The sequence below is a fragment of the Arctopsyche grandis genome, chromosome 5 (genome assembly GCF_051622035.1).
Source record: "Arctopsyche grandis isolate Sample6627 chromosome 5, ASM5162203v2, whole genome shotgun sequence".
NCBI lineage: Eukaryota > Metazoa > Arthropoda > Insecta > Trichoptera > Hydropsychidae > Arctopsyche > Arctopsyche grandis.
In genome coordinates, this window is record NC_135359.1 from 4,082,636 (window position 1) to 4,109,165 (window position 26,530).

The window sequence follows — 26,530 nt, forward strand, 5'->3', positions numbered from 1 at the left end:
AATGTAATATATAGACTAATTCAATATTTTCTAAATTTATTAAATGTAAAATTATTCACATTGCATTTTTACTTCATTTTATATAAACTATATAAAAATAGCTAACAAGTGAATTTCATTCCATTCTATATAGGTATATATATTTAACAAATAAGGTGCAAACTACTACATATTGCATTTTTAATTGATTATTGGATGTTACGATGTAGTTCATAGCCAGACAGTGGACAATACAAATACACCCAATAAAGGAAAACAGATACAAATGTAGGTATAAAAGAAAAAATTTAAATTTTCTCAAGTGGCGGACAAAAATAGTGTCGTATATCTCTAGGCATAAACATGTCGCATTGATCTGCCGCAGTTTCACGAACATATTTCAAGAATTCGTCGACCACTGCGTCGTCGACGATGGGTCCGATGCCGGGAATCGGGGGCACGACAATTGTCTAAAAGCATTTTTGAAATATAAAATACACATTTGCGTCAAGCTATGAATGCTTTAAAGCGGTAATCAATCACCTCGAGTTCCCTTTCCTTGAAAGCATTGACGACACACATTTTGTCAACTACGTTATCAAACAAACCTTTGAATATCGGATTGACAACTCCTCTAGCATTTGGATTCACCTGTAATTTATAGTAAAATTGCATTTAAATACGAAACATTTTTAATATATTCCACTATAGATATACAATATTATAATAACATCAACTTTATCTTCAACGCTGATACTTTTCTTCGGTTGTTCTGTACTATTCCTTTCATTTTCGATGAATTCATCGCTTGCGGTAGAAGACTTCTTTTCTAAAACGAAATATACATATATATTTTTTATTTTTAGCATATTAGCCACAGTGACATTACAGAGAGCTCTAACGTGTCACTGTGACCATTCATACAATCATAACATCATAATAATAATAACTGTTATATCTTGATGGAAAAATCATTGACATTTATAATTGATAAAATCAACCACTGGCGTTGATTGAAGAGTTCAATTTCACCAGCAACCCGCTTGAGCAGATATATCGCTCTAGATATTGGAGACGTTGCCAACATATTTGTGCGAGGCACAAGAGGAGAAAACACATCACAATTCCTCAGGTCCCTGAACTTACTAGGTGCATAAAACTTAAATTCATTAAGAATCTGAGGATTGCGTACTATCCCATTTAAAAGCTTATAAAAGTGCATTCCCAGAAACATAACACGACGAGACTCCAATGAGTTGAAGGCTAGCGCCCCTAATAAGAATGCACTAGGATATAGCCAAGGATAACAACCATACAATTTCATATAAAGATATCTGAAAAACTGTTTTTCGATTCTCTCAATCTTCAATGAATGAGTCATATGGGTAGGACTCCATATAATGGAAGAAAAACTATGTTAGAATCAGGCCCGGCCCGAGGGTACATTACGTCCCTAGGCAGATTGGTTTCAGCAACCCCCCCCCCCACCCCCTCAAATTTTAAAATAATAAATTCCATGAAAGTTCTTAAAATTTTATGTTGAAGAAATATTAAGACAAAAATAAAATTTAAAATTTGTATGCAAAATAGGCGCGTTTTATGTATAAAAGTGGATAAAATAAAATAAAAAACGGATAACTATGAATAAATTCAGCAATGAAGACAGCACTTTATATTCAAAAATGAATTGAAAAATTTTGTAGGTTGAAATTTTTTCTTTCGAATATGATTGGTTAAGATATTTAATTTCGTGAAGCAAATCCATCCCTGATATATTATATATGTATGTATGTATACATACATGTGTTTCAACGGTATTTTATATAAAATACAATTTCAAATTACCATTTGTACTGATGACAGTTTGCTGTTTTATAAGTTTTATTGGTGAGTCGTTGATATTTGACAGTGACTTCCTGCGTTCCTCGTAAATTATAATATTTTACAATCAGTATTGTTACTTCGAGTAGAAAAATTAAGTTGATTAAAGAATGTTTTATAAGTTCAAAAGTAAGTCATCTTATTATTTTTTATATTTTTTCAATTTAATAATCAAAAAAAGAAAAATGGGGGCACCTCGCAGCACCCCATGTCTATGGCGCCCTAGGCACGTGCCTATTCTGTTGCACCTTTGAGCAGGCCCTGGTTAGAATCATGTACAAATTGTGTTTTTATAATTTAAAAAGATTACCAATAGAACTTTGCGATTTTTCTGCCAAATCATCTATTGAGTTCATGATCTCTTCCATATTTTTAATTTTTTCATCTTTATTTCTTTGCAATTCATCTATTATAGCTTGTCTCTCTTCAATGGACACATCTTTCTTTTCGGTAATCATTTCTTCGCCATCATTGGATTGACGTTGTGGTGATGGAACTTCTCCTGAAAAAATCATAGCTTTCAATACAAATATTAAAAAGGAAAAAACAACACTAAAAAGCATCTAAAAACTATTGTGTCAGATTCCTCTTCTACAGAATTTCTTATATCTTTCCAGAATCAATTAAATTCGTGTGTTTCTTATATTATGTGTTGAACATTTAAAAGCTTTACTTTCTACATACACATATCAATATAGAAAAATAATGCTAATTGGAAAAGGAATCTCATGTTAGTGAATTTAAAATATAATATGTAAGTTTGACAATGCCGATCTACAGCTGTGTATGTTCTACAAACTATAATAATATATGCACCTGTGAATTTCTAGAAAAGAAAAATTAAAAAGAAACATGCCAATGAATCATGACTATAAAAAATGTTGGACGATTATGTGAACCTTCACGCATAGACATGGCACTAAGCGAATCAATTTTCTCTCCGTCTTCAGAAAATACTCGAAGGACTACCGTGCGATTTCTTGAAGCGGACATAGTTGAGTCTGAACATGGAGTTCACAAGTATATATCAATAAGTACTCAAATACATAAATAAATACCTTCCTTTATACAGTACATATATATATTTATACATTTATCCAAACAATTACAAAAACATATTCATAAATCATACCTGTAGGACTATCAGAAGTTTCAAATTCATCTTGAGAATATTTGTATCCATCATCGAAAGACATCGATTCTTGTTCAGTTATTTCGTGAAACTTAACTGACGACCTCATGGACTTCTTTGGCGAGCCGGATTGAGTGCTCTCCGTTTCAGATTGAGTACTAGCATGTGCATCATCAGTATCCGTAGATGTGATTGGATTGTTATCTGAAGATTCTACGACCTCTTCGCTTTCATTTTGAGAACTACTTAGATCCTTTCTATCTACGAATTCTTTCAAATCATCGAATATTACAGTATCGTCCGACGTTTCAATTATGTCTTCTTGTATATCGGCTATGGAGAACGACTTTTTTTCAACACTTTCAACGTCATCCTGTCAAAGAATAGTATGAATACAACAATAAATTTGAATGAAAACTGTTCAAAGATCTACTATTTATTATACACTTACGGTTTTTGGAACGCTTTCAGAATTTTTATCATTTTTAATAGCCTCAATCTGACTTTCTGCATTCGTCGTGCCTAAAAATATCACAATTTTATTATTTCTATTCAAAAAATACTGTTAAGCTTTACAAATCATAAATATTTACATATATACATACCTTCCAAATATCCATCGATGAACTTATTTTGTTTGGAAGCATCAATGGCTGTCAAAAAGGTATATAAATCCACAAATAGATCAGACGATATGGCCGCACTTCCACCATCAGGTTCAATGGTGAAAAGTTCACAGAGCATAATCATTGTTTGCGTGAGACTCTGGAAAATAGACAAAATAAAATAACAATCATCATCTACAGCCATTCACCATCCACTGCTGGTTGAAGGCCTCTTCAACAAGCTTCCACTCGTCTCTGTTTTGCACAACTCTCATCCATCTCACCCTACATATATTCCTAATTTCGTCTACCCATCTTCCCTGTGGTTTTCCTTTTACCTTATTGCATTCTCTCGGGTACTATTCAAGCACTTCTTTTGTCCACTCTTCTAGCCACGTGGCCCACCAATTGCCATATCAATCTTTTTACTCTATCTACTATGTCTACTACCCTTGTCATACTTCTTACCCACGTGTTCCGCTTCCTGTCTTTCCTTGTGTTTACTACCGGACATGTCAATTATTTGACCTAAATATAAATACTTATTTACTACTTTTACTGGTTTATCATATAATGAGATGCTGTCAGGCATGCAATAACTATTGAACATTACATAGTTTGGTCTTATCTACGTTAATTTTTAATCCTACTTTCCTATTTTCCCTGTCCAGCTGTGTTAGTCTGTTAAGTAGGTCAGCTGGATCGCGAGCTAATAAAACAACATATATCGTCTGCGAACCGAAGATGATTCAAGAAGCGACCATTGATAAAATGCAAAGTAAAATCATTGAAAACCTTTGCTAGAAAACCAGCAGCAACGGCCACAAACTTGTATAGTGCAAAATTGGATTCTTTATAAACTCCAGCAAGGCATAAAATTTGCTTTAGCTCATTGTCATTTAGGCAAATTCCAGTCCAAGTTTTTTCAAGTAACAGTTTTTCAACTTCAGTTGAACCTGAAAACTAAAATGCACAAAAATTCAATAGAATATGTCTTACATTCGAATATATGTATGTATGTATGTATATCTAAATTGCAACAAAAGCTCACTTGCTGTATTAAAAGTTTGAGATAGCCCGGACTGAGACCACCTCTACTTCGTAAGATTGGATATTCAAGTCGAGTCTTAATCGGTGGCAGTTTTCCATCGGCCAAAGCTCTAAAGTAGGATGCCGACCAAGTTAAGAGATCGTAGGGTTGGGTTCTGATGGCGGCTGAAATTTCACGATGTTAAATGAATAATGTACATAAAAAGTAAGAAAAGTGAGTGATGTTCTCCGAGTATTACAAACCTTTCGCATACACTTTGAGCAAATGAGGAAAATTGGGCGGTATGAAAATTTGCTGATTGTAGTAAAACGGTTCTGAATGTTCCCTCATCTTATGCTGCAAGATTTATGTACTGGTGTTGAAATAATTTTGGTTTGTTAAGGTCATACCTTTGTCGAATGTAATGAGCAATTGTTTCAGCCGTATTGAAGAAAATGTCATGTCTGTGTTAAACAGAAATGTGTTACTATAGTAACGGGAAAATTCACAACAGTGAGTTTTCCATCGTAGTTCTAAAAATCCATATTTGTATTAAAAGAAAAAAATAGATGACACATATTATATGTACATATGTATATGTAATATTAGTTTTGTGATTTAAATATGATATAATTATACCTAAATATGCACATATGAATATTTAAATATGATTATCATATAATAGAAAAAATCACGAGTAAGACATTGAAAATTAATGAAAGTTAATGTATTGAAATTTAGTCGCTTTCAAAATTTAGAATAATTAAATTTCGAATCATTAATTCCGTGCCAAAAGTCAGATATACGTATTCAAATTATTATTTGATTGCCAAAATTATTTAAATACACAATAATAATATTTAATTCAACTGTATTGATAATATGCATAACAAAATAAATAACACAAATAATCTTTACAAACACAAATAATCTTTCAAGAAATATATATATATGTATATTCTTATTTGTTATGAAAAACAATGGGAACTTTCATAAAAATGAAATAAAATGGGAACTCATTTCTGTAAACAAATTTCTGAAATAGTACTAATGTTTAATTAATACGAAATTAATTGAAAATGCTTATTGCATATGCAATGTATGCAAAATATAAGAATGAACCACTTTTTGACATTGATTAATCTATTTCATGACCAATTGCGAAAAATAGGATTATATCTAATATATAATTTCGAAAGAGATTTTGTATGTAAGTTTGTATCTTTGGTTGGGAATTTCGTAAACAATACAAAGTTTCTATGGCGACAATGCAATTGGTTGAATATTATATTTTTTTCGATTCAAATAAATTTAATAAAAAAAATAAATGCATATTTACTATTAGATTCGCCATGTTTAAGCTGTTTACACTAATAATTTTTATATAAAATTATTGTTATGAATAAAAATACCAATAATTTTATTTTACTACCGCCATCTATGTTTAAAACTAAGAACTGGATAGACGTCAGTCACTTTTCAGAAATTCAAATTTCAAACGCGTCTTACACGATATTTTGCACCATCGTAATGGCGGAGGATCCATTTACTTAAATTGATGACCAAAATTAACAATATGGCAAAGTATGAAAACGATCGGATAAGAGGCAAACTTTTTCCTGAATTGTAATCGTAAGTGAAACCTAAAGGAGGTATGTAAAAAATATCTCCAGAGAATGCCAGTTGCAAAAGTTATTCAAAAAGTTAAGTCGCTGGGTTCGATCACGTGAGTTCACCTCGATTGAAAATGATTTATTCCGAGTATTTCTGTAGTGTTGCTTGACAGACTTGGACATTTGTGACGAAGTCGATCGTTTCTTATCAGAGTTTGCCAATTTATCCGATTCATTGTTGAAACTGTTCCTCATCAAATTTGACAAAAACCATTCTACACACTATGTTAATACTATTTATTTTATTTTACATATGTAGATATATACAAGGAAGGCCTAACAGGTAGACCCCAATGCGCCTTCCTAGCCAATTACAAACATTGCAGCATGTTTTATTACATAAATCGCTGAATTTCCAGAGGCTGAACTAAATTAACTATTAATTAATTAATCAATCCACAGAGACATATGTATATGGATTTAGACTTGTACATAAATTTTTATATATTGTACATAAATCAAAATCAGATATTTGTGACATAGTGGGTAGAATGATCTGTATATCGCAATAAATCTATCGATTAAATTAAATATATTGAATTTAATAAAAATGTTGAACTATGTACATATGTATATTTTATTTATTTTTTACATATATATTTACAGGAAGGCCTAACAGGTAAACCCCAATACGCCTTCCTAGCCAATTACAAACATTGCAGCATGTTTTATCACATAAATCGCTGAATTTCCAGAGGCTGAAGAACACTAAATTAACTATTAATTATTTAATGAGTTAATCCATTGAGAAATCTATGGATTTATACTTGTAAATAAATTTCTACATATTGTACATAAATCAAATTCAGATATTGGTGACATAGTGGGTAGGAAAGTTTTTGCCAATTTGTTGAAGGAATCGTTTCAACAATGAAATCAGATAAATTGGCAAACTCTGCTAAGAAACGATCGACTGGGAATCACAAATACCCAAGTCTAACCAGCAGTATTAAAGATTAGCACGGGATCGAGCCCGGTAACGTCTCAGTGCTAAACATAAACGCAACCGCTGAGCCATACTGCTGGCAAAATATGATTTCAAATTTATATATGCACAAGTTTAATACCATAGGTGTCGCCCAAGGGAAAAACCCGGAATGACATCATGGGAAATACTCGTTAAAAAATTCCTTGCTGTGAAGAAATTTATAAATTGTCAATTAAGATGCTTTGCTTCTTTGTCTCAAGTTTGAGAAAGGTCGTTATTTAGATATATAAATGCAAGCATTTTCGAAAATTATATTAAAACTTGTCTCTGCAGTGAAACCGTGATACTGGAACAGTACCGTACTTACAGGTTAGTAACAACACCATCTTTACTTATCTAATCAACACCATTTTTATTTATGAAATCTAAAAAACTATATGAAAACATTTCGTTAGATTTCAGCAATGGAATCCTCCAAGCAAACAGTTGCCAAAAATGAAGCGTTCAAAAATTGGTCAGAAACAGTGTTCGTGAACGGAATCCAGAGCAGAAAACATTTCATTGAAGCAATGAAGGGCATGGCCATAGACGTGGAGTACATGAAAAATGTAAAGATAATTAGTGACGAATTAATGCTAAAAGCCAGACAGCAGGCGGTTCAGGTCCCTTTGGAGCCGAAGGTCCAGCCGACTATTGCAGAAGTCATCTCTGAAGAGAAAGCGCAAATAGACAAAAACTCAAATTTGTTGAACAAAATCAAAGTAAGACGGGAAGCTGTCGAAGAGATGAGAAGACAAGTGGGAAATTAAACAGTGCGTTATTTAAATATTTATGTTATTTAAAAACAATTATACCGATTATTAGCAAATAGTAAACTGATTTGAACCAAAAAAACACATCTTGTACATTTTTTTACATTATGCCTCGGGTCATTAATAGATTTAAGGTCAGGTCAGCCTTTCAATGTTCAATGTTTAATGACATCTTAACATTATTCACATATATCTTGGACTATAATAGTATATAATTATGTAGTTTTTGTCATATTCTATATTCAACGCTATTCCACTATGAATTAATCAATGTTTATGTCAATATACTAGTTATAATCTAATATATAATTTGGAAAGAGACTTTGTATGTATGTATATATCCTTCGTTCGTCGTCCATAGATCGGTGACGTCATCGAACACGTGATTCGATTTTTTTTTTTTCGATCCATAGGCGCCGATTTGATTTTGTTCGATTCAATGGATTCACCCCCGCGGGGGCGCAAGGCGAGTAGTTTCATGGGGCCCCGCCAGGGGCGCCACAAGGGGCGCAGCCCCGTGGGGCCCCGAAGGGGGCGCAGCCTTATGGGGCGCAGCCGCAGCCGACGACGATATCGATATTGTTGGATATTATTTTTTTTCGATTCAAATAAATTTAATAAAAAAATAAATGAATGCTTACTATTAGATTTACCATGTTTAAATTTTATATTACAAGTACCGAGCGAAGCCGGGTAAAACCACTAGTTTTATATATAAAAACGGACGCAATGTGGGTATGTGCCGGACCGTGGAGACACAGCCAATCAGAGTCGAGTGGTCGAGGATACGTGGGGAATTGGGGGGGGGAGGGTGGGGGGGGGGGTGGAGCGTCATGTGACGTCAGGCCGAGCGACGGGTGACACATACACACATCCAGGAAGAAACATACACATTCATTCATAATTTCGAACGGGTTGTATCGGTGGACGTGTAATGCGCGCACTCAACTTCATACTCAAGACGCATTCATACTCCATTCGCGCATGCATATTCACGAATTATACGCGTCCATATAGAATGTACCAAAGAATACTGTCCGTACTTGCAGGATACCTGCTGCTGCTGGGTCGTGCTGAATAGGTATGAACAGAACGTACACGCGCATGTCTACAAATTACCTTACAATATATTTATATCTATATATACAGTAATGTTCAATGAAAACGTTGTCACTTTCAAATTACGGTAAATGCAAGTATGTATACTTTTTTTGGGGGGCAAATAAATTAAAAAAATTATTTAGAGCAAATTAATTTTAAAAATACGCATTTTTAAGGTGGACACTTTTTCATTGACCGTTACTGTATATATAAAATTGAATGTCTGTCTGTCTCGCATAGGCTCCTAAACCGCTCAACCGATTACGATCGAACTTTCAGGATTTGTTCTATGCATGTCTGGGAAGCTTACTGTGTAAAAAAAATGGGAAAAAATATCCTCTTAATAATAATATTCGTAATTACGATTTCACCGCCGCGAAAGTTTGAAGCGCCATTGTGTAGTCAAGGAAATGTGTTCGTTGGTAACCACGTTACCAGTTGGTTTATGACGACACGGCGTTGAAGAGACGTTAGTTGAGCTCCAACCATCACTTGAAATGGAAATGGGAACGGGAATTGCATGCCTTATTCTGGCATTGCAACGCATGCCGGGCTCAGTTAATATATAACTTTATTTCAATTCATGTATCAATTCCTTTCCGAAGCCACCCGTTGAAATCAACGGGCACAACACTAGTTAAACATATTGATTGAATGCTTTCGTATTCGAACTTATGCAAATTTTCTGTTGAGTATTACCATTATATGTATATATGTATATACATATGTATTTGTGTACATTTTATATATATGCATATATATTATATACAACCAGTATTAGTTAAAAATGTATGAAAAACTGGTAGGACTACATACATACAATATATTTATTCAAATTGTATATAATTTATATAAATATGCATTTATGTATGAGTTGGGGTTCATTAGACTCCTAATTCTGGAAAGGCTCCAAATGAAAATGCACATTTAAATTTTAACGTTTCCCACAATGCCATAATGTAAAAATAGTATATATAAATTTCAATTTGAAATGTATTCAATGTAAACAGAACAATGACACCTTTGACATTAAACCGAATTTTTTATGTTGAGCTGCGAAGACAAACATTATCACAACTATTAATCAAATAGTGCATTAATTGAAATGTTTTGTCGATAGGCCAAAAGCATTTTTTCAATTGCAAATTTCAATGAATGGGATACAAATTTGATGAAGTCAATATGTACAAGCGAAAGTCACTTCAAAGTGAATGCTTAGGATCATGTCTGACAGACAGTATGTAGTTAGTACCTGGAAATGATACTAGAAAGTACTTCCCAATAAATAATAATATATTTATAAGTGATAGCATACCTTTTATCATCACTCCTGCTACCATGTTCTAACCATGAGATCCTACCTAAAAATAAATATTAAACTTTAAATTACGATGTTTTTATTCTACGAGGAAGTTCCCAAAAAGTATTTAAGTATATAAGGAAGGAAGCCCATTTAGAAATATTACATTTCATTCCTCAAACAGAACTGAAGTTTCAACAATGCCAGGTTAGTGACTTATATAGTATTTATATTGCATTGATTCCAACGAATTTTCCAAATTACTATATTTCATACCACAATAAAAAATATTTGTGTTGTTTCAAAGATAAATATGTCAAATATAAGAGTAATAAAAACAGGTCTAGACTTTATATACAGCCATGGACAAATGTATTACATACGTATATTAAATGTAAACAAAAACGGAAAAAGGTAAAAATAGCGCGATGAAACACTGATTTGTGTAAAATAGACAATTTCATATATATTTTTTTAAATAATAAGCAATCCAAAAAATAAATAAGTAGGATTAAACAATACAGGAATTCATAGTAGGATGCAGTGTGATCTAAATTCCATACTTTTTGGATTTGATAACCCGTAATACAGACGTCTCTTTATGATTCACGAAGAAAATTTTACATTTCATTCCCTTTTCACTTTTCCAGTTAGCTTGGAGGATCCGTTTTTGGGATTTTAAAAGACATGGTCGTTAAAATGAGATCTTACGCAGTGCTCTCTTCCATATTCTTTCGGTTTTTGATCGATTTTTTATAGAAAAAATGTCACTGTATCCTTTTAATATCGTTTGGAACGCACACAGGGATAATTTAAGTTTGGAATTTTTTCTATCCTGACTTTTTGAAATTGTATTAAAATGATCTGAGCCCTGTTCCCCTCCCATGTTTTTGGCAATATTACATTAAAGAAGGTGTACTTCATTTAAAAAACCAAATAAATAAATGGAAACGATAAAAACAACGCGAATAAACCATTTTTCAAGACACACTGATTTGCGTAAAATGGACAATTTCGTTTTTTTTTTAAATAATAAGCAACCAAAGAAGAGAAACTGGGGTTAAACAACATAGGAATTCATAATAAGATACAATGCAGGAATTGGTTGATTCAAATACCTGAGTGTTTTCGACCAAAACCATTTTTTACAAGTGGCCTCATTCATTTGTCCATGGCTGTATAGGTCTGTTACTGAAAGTTGGCGCGTTCCCGTACTCACACAGAAGCACGCAAAAGGGTCTTTTTATTATTGAATGCAGTGTGACAACATGTTATACACCTATTCACTGACACTACACAAGAGCACTTATAATGACTAGTCTTGGGCGGTGAATGGATTCTTTTCGCACAAAAAATGATTCACTTTTGTTAATTTCTTAGAAAAACCATCATTTTTTTGCTCTCTTGCTTTGAACACTAGTGGAACGGTCTATTGTTATTTGCAAAAGCAACTATGTATGACTAGCTACCATTTAAAAATGACTTTCAATTAAACATTCATCAAAAAAAATATTATAGAAATATAATAATAATAAAATTCTAAAACTAAAACAGTATCTAAAGGTTTGTAAAATTGTTTTTTTTTGTAATGAAACAAAATTATTACAAAAAATTGCAAAAATAGTTCATAATACTACGAATTTCGATATTTTAGTATTCGTTTGTGATAGAATATGACTGTATGTATTATTTTGATTCTCATATCGGTGTTAAATGAGTAAAGATTCAAATAATGTTTAAAATGTACAATAATTTTGTGGAAAATATGTATTATTGAATTTTAAAATAAAGTTCCAGGTGTGATGAGTCCGCGTTACCTCAAGCCATCGCCGCTTGAATACAAAGAGGTCCAAAAATGGAGAGATACAATCGACGGCAACGAACAAGACAACAGAAAATTGTATAAAGAACTGATAAAGGACGTGATTGTAGACACTGAGCATTTAAAATTAATCAGAGAGCTGAGCGAAGAGCTGACCGAAATAGCAAGGCAGCACACGGTCAATATGCCCAAGGCCAATTAATGTAGAACTAACAAAACCTGTCAAATCGTTTAATTTGTAATTTTAATCAACAATGTAATAATTTTAACAGAAATAAAGCATTTAAAAATAAAAAAAAACATGCATTTTTCATAATAAATAGAAACACCGATGACATTCAACACATTCGGATAGACCGAAAAATAAAACAAACCCCATGTTTGTGAAATGTATTTATTATAATAAATAAATTACACATTTATCAAATATTCAAGTCATATGTCATGGACTAAGGCAGGATTTTGTTTACTATGTGTATATATAATAAATAAATAATACAAAAATCGATAAATAAACAATCCAGATTTGTACTATATAAACATTGGTTTCAAAAAAAAAAAATAAGTAAAACAACAAATAATATACAAACAAATCGTTGCAATATGTATGTATGTATACATATTATTATACGTGTATATTTATATAGGCAATAAATTAAAACTAATAAAAAATATATAACATGCATTTAAATAGATTAATACTGGATATACAAAAATAAACGAAACTATTGCACTGAACCATTTAAGCGAATTAATCCTTATTTATCACAACAATATGTATAAATGTATGATTTTCTTAATTCAATATTGCAAAATCATAGTCGACGTTATTAAGTGGCCACTTGAGTGCTTCATATAAATATGGCTTAATATTAATATTATAAATTTAAATATATATATATATATATATATATATATATATATATATATATATATATATATATATATATATATATATATATATATATATATATATATATATATATATATATATAACGCACACGAAACACACAAATCTCTCAACGTATTATACATATAATCTCAAATATTGTAAGAATCTCAAAAATTTCGAAAACCTATTGTCATTATTAATTGCATTGTCTTTTACATTATTAGAACATCAAAACAACAAAAAAAGATCTAATGTAAATTGCCAATAAATACATATATATAGTATGTATGTATTATCATAGTTTCCTTTGAAATACTTCAATAAGTACTTGCGATAATATAATAATTTAATATAATGCGTATTATTGAACGTTTCTGGTGGGTATAAATATTTTAGTAGTGTGCAAAAAATGAACAAAAATAAATGCTTTATAAAAAAATAACGATTGGAATGTGTTATGACAGTCTTGTTACAAATTTTGGAGCATGTTTATTATGCAAGATTTCGGGACGGACATCTAAATTAGATCTAAAATTTAAAGAAAAATATGTGATTAACCCTTTGAATGCTGATCAACGCCGATTTGCGTTTTGCCAACAAGTCTATGAGACTGAAATAGGCCAATAGGCGTTGTATTTTGAGTATGCAAAAAATAAACAAGAATACTACACGCTAAGCTTTTCCAGGTAGCAATGAACATCGGTAGTGTAATCCGTGTCAATGTTTATAAAGACTGATTTATACCGGAATTTCTGAATTTATAACCATAGCAGAATTTCTCGATGCGAATCCCTAACTGCTGAGTATTTTTAGTGTGGCTTGGCATTTAAATGGTGAGCATTACATTTAAGCAACAATGAAGAAGATGGAACAAGTTTTGGAAAAATACATATAAATACTTATTTTATATTGTTGCAAGATATATTATAGAGTCTAAACACACGTTTACAAAACTAGAAATCCTCGGCGAAAGTTATCTAGTGTTTGTTTGAATTAGCTACAATTTTTATACCTGCTTTCTATTGGATTACAAAATAATTCTAGTTGGAAAAGTTGGCGAAATTTTCAGCGTTCAGCGGGCTTTCAACAGAAAAGACGTCAGCACTCAAAGGGTTAAAGTGAAACATTTTTTTGATTTTAAATACATTAAAAATTTACTATCACTAAGAGTAACTTCTGTCGCTAGAAAATTTTGTACTTAAAATGCTTAATATATTCAGACGTAAGCATAATATATATATATATATTTGCATCACAAACGATAGTATTGGATCAAATATTAAAAAAAATATATACATATTTATTAATACCGATTAATTATATACTATTATTGCTGTGGAAGCGACGTGAACATACTCCAAAAATTCAACATTATTACGCATAGTTAACATTGACTAGAAACGACAAATATTCTTCAACAAAAAAAAAAGCCAGCTATATAAAATAAATTAAATATTCAAACAATATAATATTAAGAAAAAAACATGGAATATACGTATATGTAATATAACAAAGCGGATATATAATATATGTATTATATATAGTAAATTATTCTATATTTTCCCAATCGGTGGTTTCGTTCGATGGGTTTACCGATATGTGAGACGTGTTTCTCGAATCGTGACTCGAGAAGTTGGTCAACGGCGAGAACGAATGATTGCTATGATTGAAGGACGCGAGCAAGTTAGGATCAGTCATCATTTTGTACGTTGATTGATTAGGCAGGACTACCTCCCACGACGACAGAGATTTCTCGTGAAATTCGATGTGTTTCCTGGCCATTTCAACCAGCAGCATCTTGAGATCTGTTTTCTTTTGCCTCTGCCAACCGTAAAGGTCACTTCTGAGAGCTTCCGAGGCACACTGCAATCTGAAACCAATACAAAGCTTAGTTGCTATGCAATAAGGAACAACAAACATGGAACATCAAAAGCATGTAAACACCTATCGTGACAATCTTCAACTTCTTGCGCAAGCTTTGGTAATTGAGGACTCATTTGCTGCGATGGAATTCCACCGTTTGATATTTTTTCTCTTTTCTTAGTCAGCTTCTCTTGTGCTCCTTCTAAACAAGCTTGTAACGCATCTCTCCTAGATAGCTTCTCTTTAACGGCTTGTATATACAAAAGGTATTCCTTAATAGGATTTGAAATAATATACGGATACTCTTTAGTTAATTTAATTTGTTCTGCAGATATAACGTGGAATGGTTTAGCCATTTTTTTCAATATACTTCCCAATGGGAAATCATCATCAGCCTGCTGATTGATATCTGCAGTCTTTTGCGGGTTTATTTTTAACGTGTCCCGGTTGAAGCGTTCCGTCTGAGACCAGCTCTCTAAGATGGGCCGTATCACTTGCATTTCTGCGGATATGTCGGATCTTTCTTTGATGATTCGGGACGATACCGAGTTGAAATAACTGAGCTTCTCGTACAAGCTGGTCATGTAGTCGGTTACGGCTGAAAATTCCGGGTCGCGGACGCGGCATGTGATGCTGCTCAGATTGGGAGTACCGTTAGGCGATGCCAGACTGTAAAGGGAGTCCGAAATGCTCGCGAGGTAGCCAATTTTGGATTTAAAATGGTGGCTGAATTCGATAGGCGTTGCCGTAAGGAAAACTTTGAGATCATCGTTGTGAGTTAAAATCGAGTGAGACACTAAACGCTCTGAAATAAATGGACATTGATTAAGTTTTGTCTTGTTTTTCTGTCAATTTGTAGTAATTCATTCAATTGAAATACTCTCACTTATGAATATATTTAAAAGTGCCATCCGTTGAAGGACGAAATCTCTGGAATAACGATCCAATTGTGCTATGATTGTATGTCGACTGGGTAACGGAGGAACAACTTGCAAGCTCACTTCTACCAATCTTTCTCGTAGAGCCTGAAAATTATTAAAAAAAATTGGTAAGTTTTTGTCAAGGTTATAAATTCAAGTAAAATACATTAAAAATTTGAATTGTATTCAATTTTTTTTTTTGAATAATTTTTAGTATTCAAATAATTCAGTTCAATTCCATTAGCATGTGTTTATTATGTATATTTATGCGTATCTCAGCGGTACTCAGTTTTTGATACGCTTTTAACCCTTTGAATGCTGAACAAGTCCATGAGCCTGAAATACGGCGTTGTTTTTTGAGTATGTAAAAAATAAACAAGAATACTACCCGTTAAGCCTTTCCAGGTAGCATTGAAAGAAAATGCATTGAACATGGGTCGTGTAATCCGTCTCAATGTTAATAAAGACTGGTTTACAAAGTATAACCATAGCAGAATTTCCCGATGGAAATCCTTAACTGCAGAGTATTTTAAATTGTGAACAATACATTTAAACAACAATGAAGAAGATGGAACTAGTTTTGGAAAAGTACATTCATTATAAGACTGCTTTTGCTTATTTTATAGTGTTGCAAGATATATTAGAGAGTCTAAACACACATTTACAAAACTCGAAATCCTCAGCGGTAGTTATCTAGGGTTTGTTTGAATTAGTTACAATTTTTATACCTGTTTTCTATTGGATTTCTAAATAATTCTGGTTGGAAATGTTGGCGAAATTTTCAGCGTGGCGGGCTTTCAACAGAAAAGACATCAACACTCAAAGGGTTAAACCTGCCCACTTCCTCTCAATTGTAATGATAGAAAGTATTAATAAAATATCAAATAATTTTATACCTTAAAATCATTGTATCTTCTACGAACGGTATATTCCCTCACTTCCGCATCCCACCGAGTAGTCTTCGTTCTGATGCGAAACGTAACATAAGTACCCCATGGTTCGACAACTTTCTGAGGTTCGTCCACTTTAGCTACGATGTCGACATTATTCTCTAATACGAGATCGATCGTTTTGTCCATGTCGTGGAAGGTCGATATGCTCTCGGCAGACGGCGATTGTAGTGTGACATCATCGTCGACAATAGAACTACTGTTAGAGTTGTTGGAACCGTCCAAGTTATTCACGGAGGAAGAATTGACTTTCTTTGACTTTGAGGTGACTTCTAAGATAGCGCATTGATCGTCCACGTCAGAAGAAGCCATCGTGGAGAGAGCAAATGAGGCCAATTGACGAGACTGTCATGAGGTGAAAGTCATACTTTTCATGTCTGAAATCAAATTTAACACGTCGTCAGCTAATGGTAGTGTTATTTGCATTTAAGACCGGGTGTCACAGATTTTGACAGTTAAATCCCACCTACATTATTTTGAAAATGGGCACACGAGCGTACGTGTCAAATTGGATTTAATTTTTCGGCATTTAAAAGATTACTTAATAGTGCAATTGTTACATTTTAGGAGTCTGAAAGTGAACTTGAAGTTCAGGAGTGTCAGCTGAAAGGATCGTCGCTGATGCAGGATACGATGGGACACTTCACTGTTTTGGTTCTAATGTCATCGCGTGCGGCCATAATTAATGACGTTGATGGGATGATTTTTATAATTCGTTTTGTGTCAGAGCGAGAATTCTGACAGTGTGACAATTCTTTTATCTACTAATTAAGAGAATGTACGGTTGAATCAGATTTACACTCTCAATTGATTGACAAGTGTCGTTGACTGGTCGTTGGCCATACGGTAGTTTTTAGCCATTTAGATAAAAATGGAATATTAACGCAAATTGATGGTAAATTGATAAAAAAAAAATCAATCTTCCACAATGGGCTGAATCGGCGTAGTGAAAAGACTCTTAATAAATATAAAAAAAAATAAAAGAAAATGAAAACGTAATGGTAATGATATGTTCCATATGGTAAAGGGATTATTGTGCAAATTGCGATCGCGCACACCACAATCGTTGTCAAAAAATCGCGAATACGCAATATCTGCCTTCTTCTTAGCACAATATTTTGATTGATGGAGTTTTTGGGTACCAAATGTTCCATGATCGAGATTTTAGTGACGTGCACGAGATCGCTTTTTGCGGAATAATCACCGAATACAGGGCTTTTTTTTTTAAAAACAGATGCCGCAGCTCAGTTCTTGTCAAGTTTTTTATTAGAAAAGATTATGTTATATAGATTATTCTTTTGAAACGTAATGAAACTTAAAAGGTCTGTTCATACCTATCCAGCACGGTTCGGTGATTACTAGTCAAATGTGAACCGGTCACAGGACAACCGGTCGCTCTGGATCGGTCACACGTGATCACCCGTCACAATAAAACTGGTCACGAGAAAACTGGTCACACCCTAAAACTGGTCACACACTAAAATCGGTCAACCAGTTTTCTCGTGACTGATTTTAGGTTGTGACCAGTTTTAGGGTATGACCAGTTTTAGTGTGACGGGTGATCACGTGTGACCGATCTAGAGCGACCGGTTGTCCTGTGACTGGTTCACATATGACTAGTAGTCCGTTTACCATCCAGCACGACCCGTATCCTGTAGGTGTCATGCAAGTGCGGATAGTATTCTTTGGTACATTCTATATGGATGCGCATGCGCGAATGGAGTATGAATACGTCCATATAATGTACCAAAGAATACTATCCGCACTTGAATGACACCTGCAGAATACGGGTCGTGCTGGATAGGTATGAACAGACCTAAAAGAGGTTTGTAAAAAATGCAGGGAAAAAAGGTGCCGGAACGCCGTTCCACCGCGTTAGATGAGAAAAAAATCCCTGACCGAACCTATTTTATCTTATGATTTAAAAAAAAAAATTGTTCTTTTTTCCGTTTTCTTGTGGAATAGATTTAACGCGTTACAAATTAATTGGTTGTACTAAATATATTTTAGTTTAAAAGTGAAAAGGATCATTGCTCACAATAACTACATATTGACTAAAATCTGTAGCGTTTCCTCGATTTTATTTGAATTTTATTTATATGAATCTTAAGATTTGTTTGATAAAATTTTTATTAACTGGCAAACTTATAATTTTTATAGTGGCAATATTATTAGTAACTGACAAGTAGGGTGTGTGCTACGCCACGCCCTCTCGATAAGCAATTTGTTGTTTACAGTCTTCATTTTGACACATTTTCGCAATTTAAACGGTAACTATATCTCAAACATCATTATATTTTGCATCAAGAAGAATATAATCGAATACTCATTAGTGATGAATACCGAAATCGATATGTTATTATAAGTTCAATTGCATCTGTCAAATATTAAAGATTCACAGTAGAATTGTCATTGCGTTTGAATTCAGGAATATTTTTAATGAATTAAGTTAAAAGTTAGAACGTAACTGCTTTGACATAATTTGGTTTATATTAGCCTTAAATTTATATGCGATGAGTCAACTCGCAACTGCACATAACCTACTACTTAACGTGTCAATTATACTATTGTATATTATTGCTGGTATATTAAGTGTTGATTGTATTTTTCAGTACAAAATGAATTATGGAAGAAAAACACCGTCGACCTACAGGTCAACACCATCAGTATATTCCCATTATACCGGACGGTAAGCAAACATTTATTGTAATTACTACGTTTTAGGATTTGCTGGCCTTACCTTGACCTGCCTAATTTTATTCATACGTATTCTCAATATTCAATTTCAGTGAATATTTATCGATTTTTCGATGCTTGCTGATTATACACTTTAATTATTATAACTTTTTTAAGGTCTTCGACGAATTTGAGATCTACAAAATCGATGCGATCGGTGAAAATACCATGGTATCAACGTCCGATATTACACGACGCTGTCGTCCTCGATATTCAACGAGGATCGCTTCTTACGGGAGTCTTGGCTATTGTATGTATGATTTGGATTATTACATCATGTGAAATGCTTAGCATTACTTTATATTTTCTATTATATTACAGTTTATATCACTTTTCACCATGGCCGAGTCAATCTTTGACATTTATTGCTTATCTATGGCAGCTCCAGGATCTACTCATTACGGATATTATATAATTTCGTTTGAATTCGTCTACATTGGAAACATGCACGGTATTAAATCTCATCGATTCACATTCGTATGTTATTGTAGAATTTGTTTTTACTTTACTATTTATTTTCAGTGAGGAATGCGTTGATTATATTCGCGTTGTTTTCTTTGATTGGTGCAATGTGTGTCTTCGTTACGAGTACAATGTTGATCAATGCTTTGCGAAAAGTAAGTAATCATATCGTTTTTATTAAGTCGCAACAATCATTGTTTAGTTCACTGTTCAAACCTGATTTTTATTTTATTGTACATCATAATGTGTGTTCTGTTCTTTTTCTCATTTCGCACTCTTTCATTTTTGGAAGTGTTTTACGCCAGAAGGTAGGAGAAAAATGAAGGTATATTCAAACGACGACAAATTTCATTTCATTTTATGCTATTTATATAGTGTTTTGTCGGTGATGACGTATGGATGTGAAACTTGGACATTGAACGCTAAGTTGCTATACGAAGGTGAATGCTCTCAAAGAAGTATGGATCGTTGAATGCTTGGCATAACGAGGAAAAACAGGATACGGAATACATGGGTGAAAAGTATAAGAGTAGTGGATAAAGTGAAGAAAACACGTGGCTAGAAGAATGGACAAAAGAAGTACTAGAATGGTACCCGAGAGAATGTAAAAGGGTAAAAGGAAGACCACAGGGAAGATGAATAGACGAAATTAGGAAAATGTGTGGAGTGAGATGAATGAGAGTTGCGCAAAACAGAGTCGAATGGAAGTGTGTTGGAGAGGCTTTCATCCAGCAGTGGATAGTGAATGGCTGTAGATGATGATGATGATGATGATATAAAATTTACATTAATAATTATGCTAATCGGATTATGCAACTTATTATTTTAGGAGCATGAAAAGAAGATCGTCCCGTGGATATATTGCTTTGCCGTTTTCACGTTGTTCCGAACGTTTGCGTTCATTTTCGCCGCTATCGTGAACGATCTGTTTTTCGCCTACAACGTGCTCATGCTGCTCTTCTGGATTCTATTCATAGTGTCCAGTGTTTACGGGTGGCTGCTCGTCTACAGTTTATACATCGAATTATCTGATCTCACTAAATTAGAGGACTTGGCACAACTTCGCGTGAGTAAACTTTGCGATATGCGAGTTGCGTCGCTTTGAAATGTGTTAGAATGTGTTTGTTTTCATTTTAGATGGGTACGATGGCTTCTTTGAACGCTTCCACGACTCATTCGCTGGCCGGCTCTCGTCCCACGACTCCTCACAGCACGGTGTCGACGATGCCCGTCGGTTGATTGTCGATTTGTATATCGTCGAATGAAAATTTTTGTATATTGTTTTTACAAAAGTTTTATGCCATTGATTATTACTTTTTATCGTTGTTTTAATTTTTTCAATTTTGCATACATTCCTGGATGATTGCACTATGAATACAATGTATTGATATTTATATTTTTGAACTGATTATGAGCTAATCGTAAGTTCTATGTTAATAAGCGGCTGTTGAGAATTTATACCGTTCTTAGTATTTTACTCATCGATTGATATGTGTTCGTTGTAATCAAATGATTTGTAATATTATAAAAAATGCTACCATTTATTTTACGTTCACACTACAGTACATATAGTTGTAAAATAAAATAATTTTTTACTTGGTATGTATTTATAAGAAATGCTTATTTTTTAATATGTAGTGTTAAACGTGTTAAATTACGCACAAGATTTTGCATAATGAATTTGGCTTTTTTTTTATAGAATTTTGAAAATATTGTGCCTTTTGACGTGACTTTATCTATAGAAAAATACATATGTAAGTATATTTGACAGTAATATTATATAAAGATCTGATTTTTTTATTTTATATTTGTAGGCATACCTATTGAGATTTTACTGCTCGATTTGTAAATATGCTACTTTATTTTTACTAATTTTTGATTATTTTATTTCATTGAATTCCGTCCATTTTTTTATTAATAAATATATAGTACAAATTATGCAAGCCTTTTTATTCCGATTTATCATTACATATGATATTTGAAATAATTAAATTAGTACAAATGCATCTAAACATGTTTTGTATTTATATGTAGTTGAGCGACACTTTATCAGTAGTTTGAGCGACATATGGTTTTGATCTTTTAAGATATATCGAATATTTTTGTTCGTTCTACTCTGATATTCTTAATACCTACATTCCTCTTCATTTTGGTCCTATTCAAGGCCATCTTGAGTTTTTGAATGAAGTTTTCTGGTAAGTAAACGCTGCGATGTTTGTGACTGAGTTTGATATGTGTATAAAGTATTCATCATCATCATCTACAACTATTCACCATCCACTGCTGCATGAAGGCCTCTTCGGCACGCTTCCACTCGTCTCTGCTTTTCGCAACTCTCATCCATCTCACCCTACATATATTCCTAATTTCGTCTACCCACCTTCCCTGTGGTCTTCCTTTTACCATTTTGCATTCTTTCGGGTACCATTCCAGTACTTCTTTTGTCTACATTTCGTCCATTCTTCTAGCCACGTGGCTCGCCCATTGCCATTTAAATCTCTTCACTCTATCCACTATATCTACTACTCTTGTCATACTTTTCACCCACGTATTCCTTTTTCTGTCTTTCCTCGATATGCCAAGCATACAACGTTCCATACTTCTTTGAGTGCATTGGACTTCGTATAGCAACTTGACGTTCAATGTCCAAGTTTAACATCCAGCATAAAGTATTTTTAAAGTAAGGTACTTCTCCTGAATCATGAGAGTACTGTAATTTATGACTTGTTTCTGTTTTTATTTAGGATTAGGTGGTAAATGAGAAACTATTGTAGCGTGGGCGTGTAGAGAGGTTTCCGAGATCGGAGTAAAATACGCAGCGATTAGTGGTAGAGATAGTTTATTGTTGTTCCAATCCAGCTCTGAATGAAGCATGGAACAGATCCGTCCAATACTTATACGCAGCGTGTACTCTCAGCAGAGGTCATTGGTCGATAGGTCACGAGATCTTATTGGTTGTTGTGTACGGCGAGACCTTTTGGCGCGAACGCGAGTTCGGATGATCAGTGCTCGTAAACTAGTGGTCGACGAGCACCAATCACCTAAACTCTACGTTACACTATTGTTGCGTAGGGGTGAGTTCAGGATTCAAATGAAAGGTCAAAGTCGCTTCAAAGCATTTATTAAATTTTATTTTATTTTTTTTTATTGTTTCAAATCAGTATACACTCGCCATTATAGATTTGCTCCAATGCGACGGGTGTACGTTAACGAAATACAGAATACATAAACAATCAGAAATCAGAAATACAGTAATACATACATATACAATCAGAATATGTAGCATATAACAATTAATCAGAAATAATAATAATAGAGACATCTATGGATTATTTTTAGATTTTTTTTTGTATACAATTTTTATACATATAATAAATACGAAATTATAGAGATGTCTATAGAGATATCTATAGATTTCAGATTACTGTGTATAATTATTACAAATTATACACAGGCAGATTTTTGTGACAACAGGATTAGATCTGATACCAATTTTCAGGAACCGTTTCAGCAATGATCAGATAAAATTGGCAAACTCTGATAGAGAAACGATCGATTTGGAGTCACAAAACCCCCAAATCTAACCAGCAGTGGCGAGGACTCGAACCTTTGACCTCAGTGGTGCTAAATATATACGCTACCACTAAGCCAAACTGCTGGCTTAGTGGTAGCGTATGATTAATTGATTCAGGAGGTCCACACGTAGCCAACGCTCGCTCCAGAATAATTTGATATGGCGTGTGTACCTCCTTATAAATGACAAGTTGCTCACCACAGCTTCCCCGACCCATTTATGTATCTATTGTCTAGACACGTACAGTTTTAAGTGAGTCTTACGCTCTTGCCCTTGGTTCTGAGAATTCTAGCGGGTACTTACTGATTCCCGTTAGGTCAATTCGGGGGTCTCCATTGTTCACCCCCGAATGCACTTAGACACCGGATACTCTCTCTCGTGTTCCCATGTTACACTATTATATATTCCTCCTAGTTATTCAAGTCGAGCTTTCATTAGTTGCACTGGAGTTGGATGCCACATAGGAGGAAAATGCAGTAACCACATCAGCTATGCGGACAACGGTTCGGTGATTACTGGTCACAAATTACTCGTCACAAAGTCACTAAAATCTCTATAACGGAACATCTGGCAGCCGAAAAGTCCATCATACTAACGATAACTATCATAGTAACGAGAACTTGAGTGCCAAATATTGTGTATTCGCGATTTTCATGGCAAAAATTGTCTTTGTGACCACCCCAATGTGACGAATAGTCCAATTACCGCGGACAACATGGTGATCTTGGCGCCTTCTCCGTCAGCTCTGAATCGCCTCCTGGAAGTTTGCTCGCATTACGCTGCAGAAAATAATATGCGTTTGTAACGAACGGATTTACGCGCGCTTATCTGATCTCGCGATGGAAGATCTAGAGGGCGTTCATGTCGTTCTTCCAAGGGTCGGGTTATATGGAAACGTGGACTAACCTTGGGATAGTGTTATATATATATATATATATATATATATATATATATATATATATATATATATATATATATATAGTCGGGGAGGTTCTTGACTGCAAATCGTCTTCGTTGATAACAGCTTCCTCGTGGTCGGGAAGCTGGCTCTGCGGTCGTCTTCTCGTTGAAGCACCGCTGGTCGTGTCACAGCAGCGGGAGGGGGAGGCAGGAGACAAACTCCGTACTGCCTCGTGTGGACACAAGATGGCTATCTCTGGGCGTCTCTGAAGACGCTCGGCGGAGATGCTGGCTAGGGAGGTCCTTCCCGGCTGACGGCTGGCTGTAGAGAGAGTCGCTCTCGATACTGCTCGAGAGGAGTATGGTGTTGGCGCGGTAAAGTCACTGGTGCCACCTTAACTATTCCTACTGCTACTAACTGAAGGGACACTCGGGAGAACGTCGCGTTACACGTTATAATACGGGTAAATCCATGATATTTATTTTCCGATACGGTCGAGGTCTTCATTTCGTCCCCAACATTGTTTTGGATGGACGTAATCTTGAAACCGGTAGGAAAGTCAAGTACCTGGGACACCTGCTGACGGAGGATCTCTTTGATGACCGTGACATCGAAAGACAAAGAAGAGATATTTGTATAAGGGCAAATATGCTGTCAAGACGGTTTTACCACTCCAGTGTAGAGGTTAAGAGACAATTATTTATGTCCTTTTGTACTAGCCTCTATACTGGGGAACTATGGATCAGATGCAAGCTGAAAGATAAAGGCACAATGTAACAACTGCTACCGTGCTCTCTTCAGGCTACCTAGGGGTGCAGTGCGTCGAAAATGTTTGTGGAAGGGCATGTGCCTCACATTTAGGCCATTCTCAGGATGAGAGCGGCCTCTCTACGTCTTCGTATATTTTTTTCGTCTCATTTTCTTCTTGCTGCTGCGTCTTCTCATTTGCACTCTTCACTGTATGTTCGACGGTTGGAACTACTACACCGACCGCCTTAAATATACATTCGATTGATTAATTGATTCATTATTTTTATTATTATAAGCGTATAAGGAAGGTCCTTTTATACCTTCCTAGCTATTTCAAAAGTTTTAAAACACGAATACTTATGAAACCGATTCAACTATGGATCGAAGTGGTCTTGGTAAATGAGATGAAGCATGCTGGTCGACATTTTGAATAGGGGAATTTCTTTTGGAAATGTGAAGCAATTAAAGAATAAAGCACGACGGCTGCTGCAAGAACGTAATTTGAATTTGTATTACGGCCACCTATTAACTAACTAACCGAAAAAGTAAACTTTTGAACGGCACTTCTGCACAATGGACTTACATTAGCAAAAGGGGCGACCCTTTGACAGGAAGTTTGCCAATTAGCAAAGTTTTTCCACCAGGGTTATCGACGCCTTTGCCCATGGGCCGATTGGCCAATTTATTAGAGTTCATGTGAAATTCTAGCGAATTAAACTTCATATTTGAATGCGGGAAGAGAGTTATATTGTATTAGTAGTTGATTTAACTGTCAAGTTTCGGTTTTATCGTACCGTGAGTTTGGTGTGTGATTTTCCACGGACCTATTGTTTGTTTCGAGAATTTTCCGAGTGGTGTATTTAGTCCTTAAAGTAATTAAGGACTTCCTAGTTTGAGACAATGCTAATGACTGCCGTGCCCTAGAACTTACACAATACATCGAAACATCACTTTGCTCGCGAACTATATAGTTTGCTCCATTACCAAGTTCTCGGGTATTTCAGACGAACGTGTATGTATTCGGCTTTGGATTTTTTTGTGGATGAAAATGTATCATATTATATTTTCAGCAAAAAGGAAAATTTTCAATACAATAATAGCTTGGGGACTGATGAGCTATATGTATTTTGGGTGCTGAATTTTATAGTGAGTGTGGGTGTAAATATATGGAGTATGGAGCTGGAAAGGTGGACGTACAAAATGGTCATGTCTGACGGCC

The 26,530-nt window shown here is 34.3% G+C and overlaps 4 protein-coding genes and 1 long non-coding RNA gene across 7 annotated transcripts; 3 read left to right on the forward strand and 2 right to left on the reverse strand.

Moving 5' to 3' along the window:
• Positions 1-13: 13 nt before the first annotated feature.
• Positions 14-5,510, reverse strand: LOC143912431 (uncharacterized). Its single transcript, XM_077431709.1, has 10 exons — positions 4,891-5,510; positions 4,649-4,812; positions 4,393-4,560; positions 3,598-3,757; positions 3,444-3,514; positions 2,993-3,365; positions 2,171-2,362; positions 711-808; positions 523-630; positions 14-449 (listed from the first exon to the last, which is right to left on the reverse strand). Exons 1-10 carry the CDS (start codon positions 4,976-4,978, stop codon positions 288-290), a joined length of 1,584 nt encoding a protein of 527 aa, XP_077287835.1. The 5' UTR covers positions 4,979-5,510; the 3' UTR covers positions 14-287.
• Positions 5,511-7,544: 2,034 nt separating this feature from the next.
• On the forward strand, positions 7,545-8,108 carry LOC143912066 (uncharacterized). The gene is made up of 2 exons (XM_077431235.1): positions 7,545-7,597; positions 7,691-8,108. Exon 2 carries the CDS (start codon positions 7,693-7,695, stop codon positions 8,035-8,037), a length of 345 nt encoding a protein of 114 aa, XP_077287361.1. The 5' UTR covers positions 7,545-7,597; positions 7,691-7,692; the 3' UTR covers positions 8,038-8,108.
• Positions 8,109-10,602: 2,494 nt separating this feature from the next.
• Positions 10,603-12,548, forward strand: LOC143911939 (uncharacterized). The gene is made up of 2 exons (XR_013260602.1): positions 10,603-10,648; positions 12,233-12,548. It is a non-coding gene; the product is annotated as an uncharacterized LOC143911939 (long non-coding RNA).
• Positions 12,549-14,589: 2,041 nt separating this feature from the next.
• Positions 14,590-17,736, reverse strand: LOC143912432 (sorting nexin-30-like). Of its 3 annotated transcripts, none has more exons than XM_077431710.1 (5): positions 17,449-17,736; positions 16,835-17,265; positions 15,905-16,043; positions 15,100-15,823; positions 14,590-15,025 (listed from the first exon to the last, which is right to left on the reverse strand). In XM_077431710.1, the coding sequence occupies exons 2-5, from the start codon at positions 17,198-17,200 to the stop codon at positions 14,704-14,706; spliced, it is 1,551 nt and encodes a 516-aa protein (XP_077287836.1). In that variant the 5' UTR covers positions 17,201-17,265; positions 17,449-17,736; the 3' UTR covers positions 14,590-14,703. The 3 variants fall into 3 exon arrangements, with proteins under 3 accessions (XP_077287836.1, XP_077287837.1, XP_077287838.1); XM_077431711.1 differs by having other exon boundaries at positions 17,355-17,536; XM_077431712.1 differs by having other exon boundaries at positions 17,359-17,518.
• Positions 17,737-19,044: 1,308 nt separating this feature from the next.
• Positions 19,045-22,024, forward strand: pasi2 (Protein). The gene is made up of 7 exons (XM_077430549.1): positions 19,045-19,158; positions 19,501-19,577; positions 19,742-19,874; positions 19,946-20,075; positions 20,147-20,241; positions 20,916-21,152; positions 21,224-22,024. Exons 2-7 carry the CDS (start codon positions 19,507-19,509, stop codon positions 21,323-21,325), a joined length of 768 nt encoding a protein of 255 aa, XP_077286675.1. The 5' UTR covers positions 19,045-19,158; positions 19,501-19,506; the 3' UTR covers positions 21,326-22,024.
• The last annotated feature ends 4,506 nt before the right edge of the window (positions 22,025-26,530 follow it).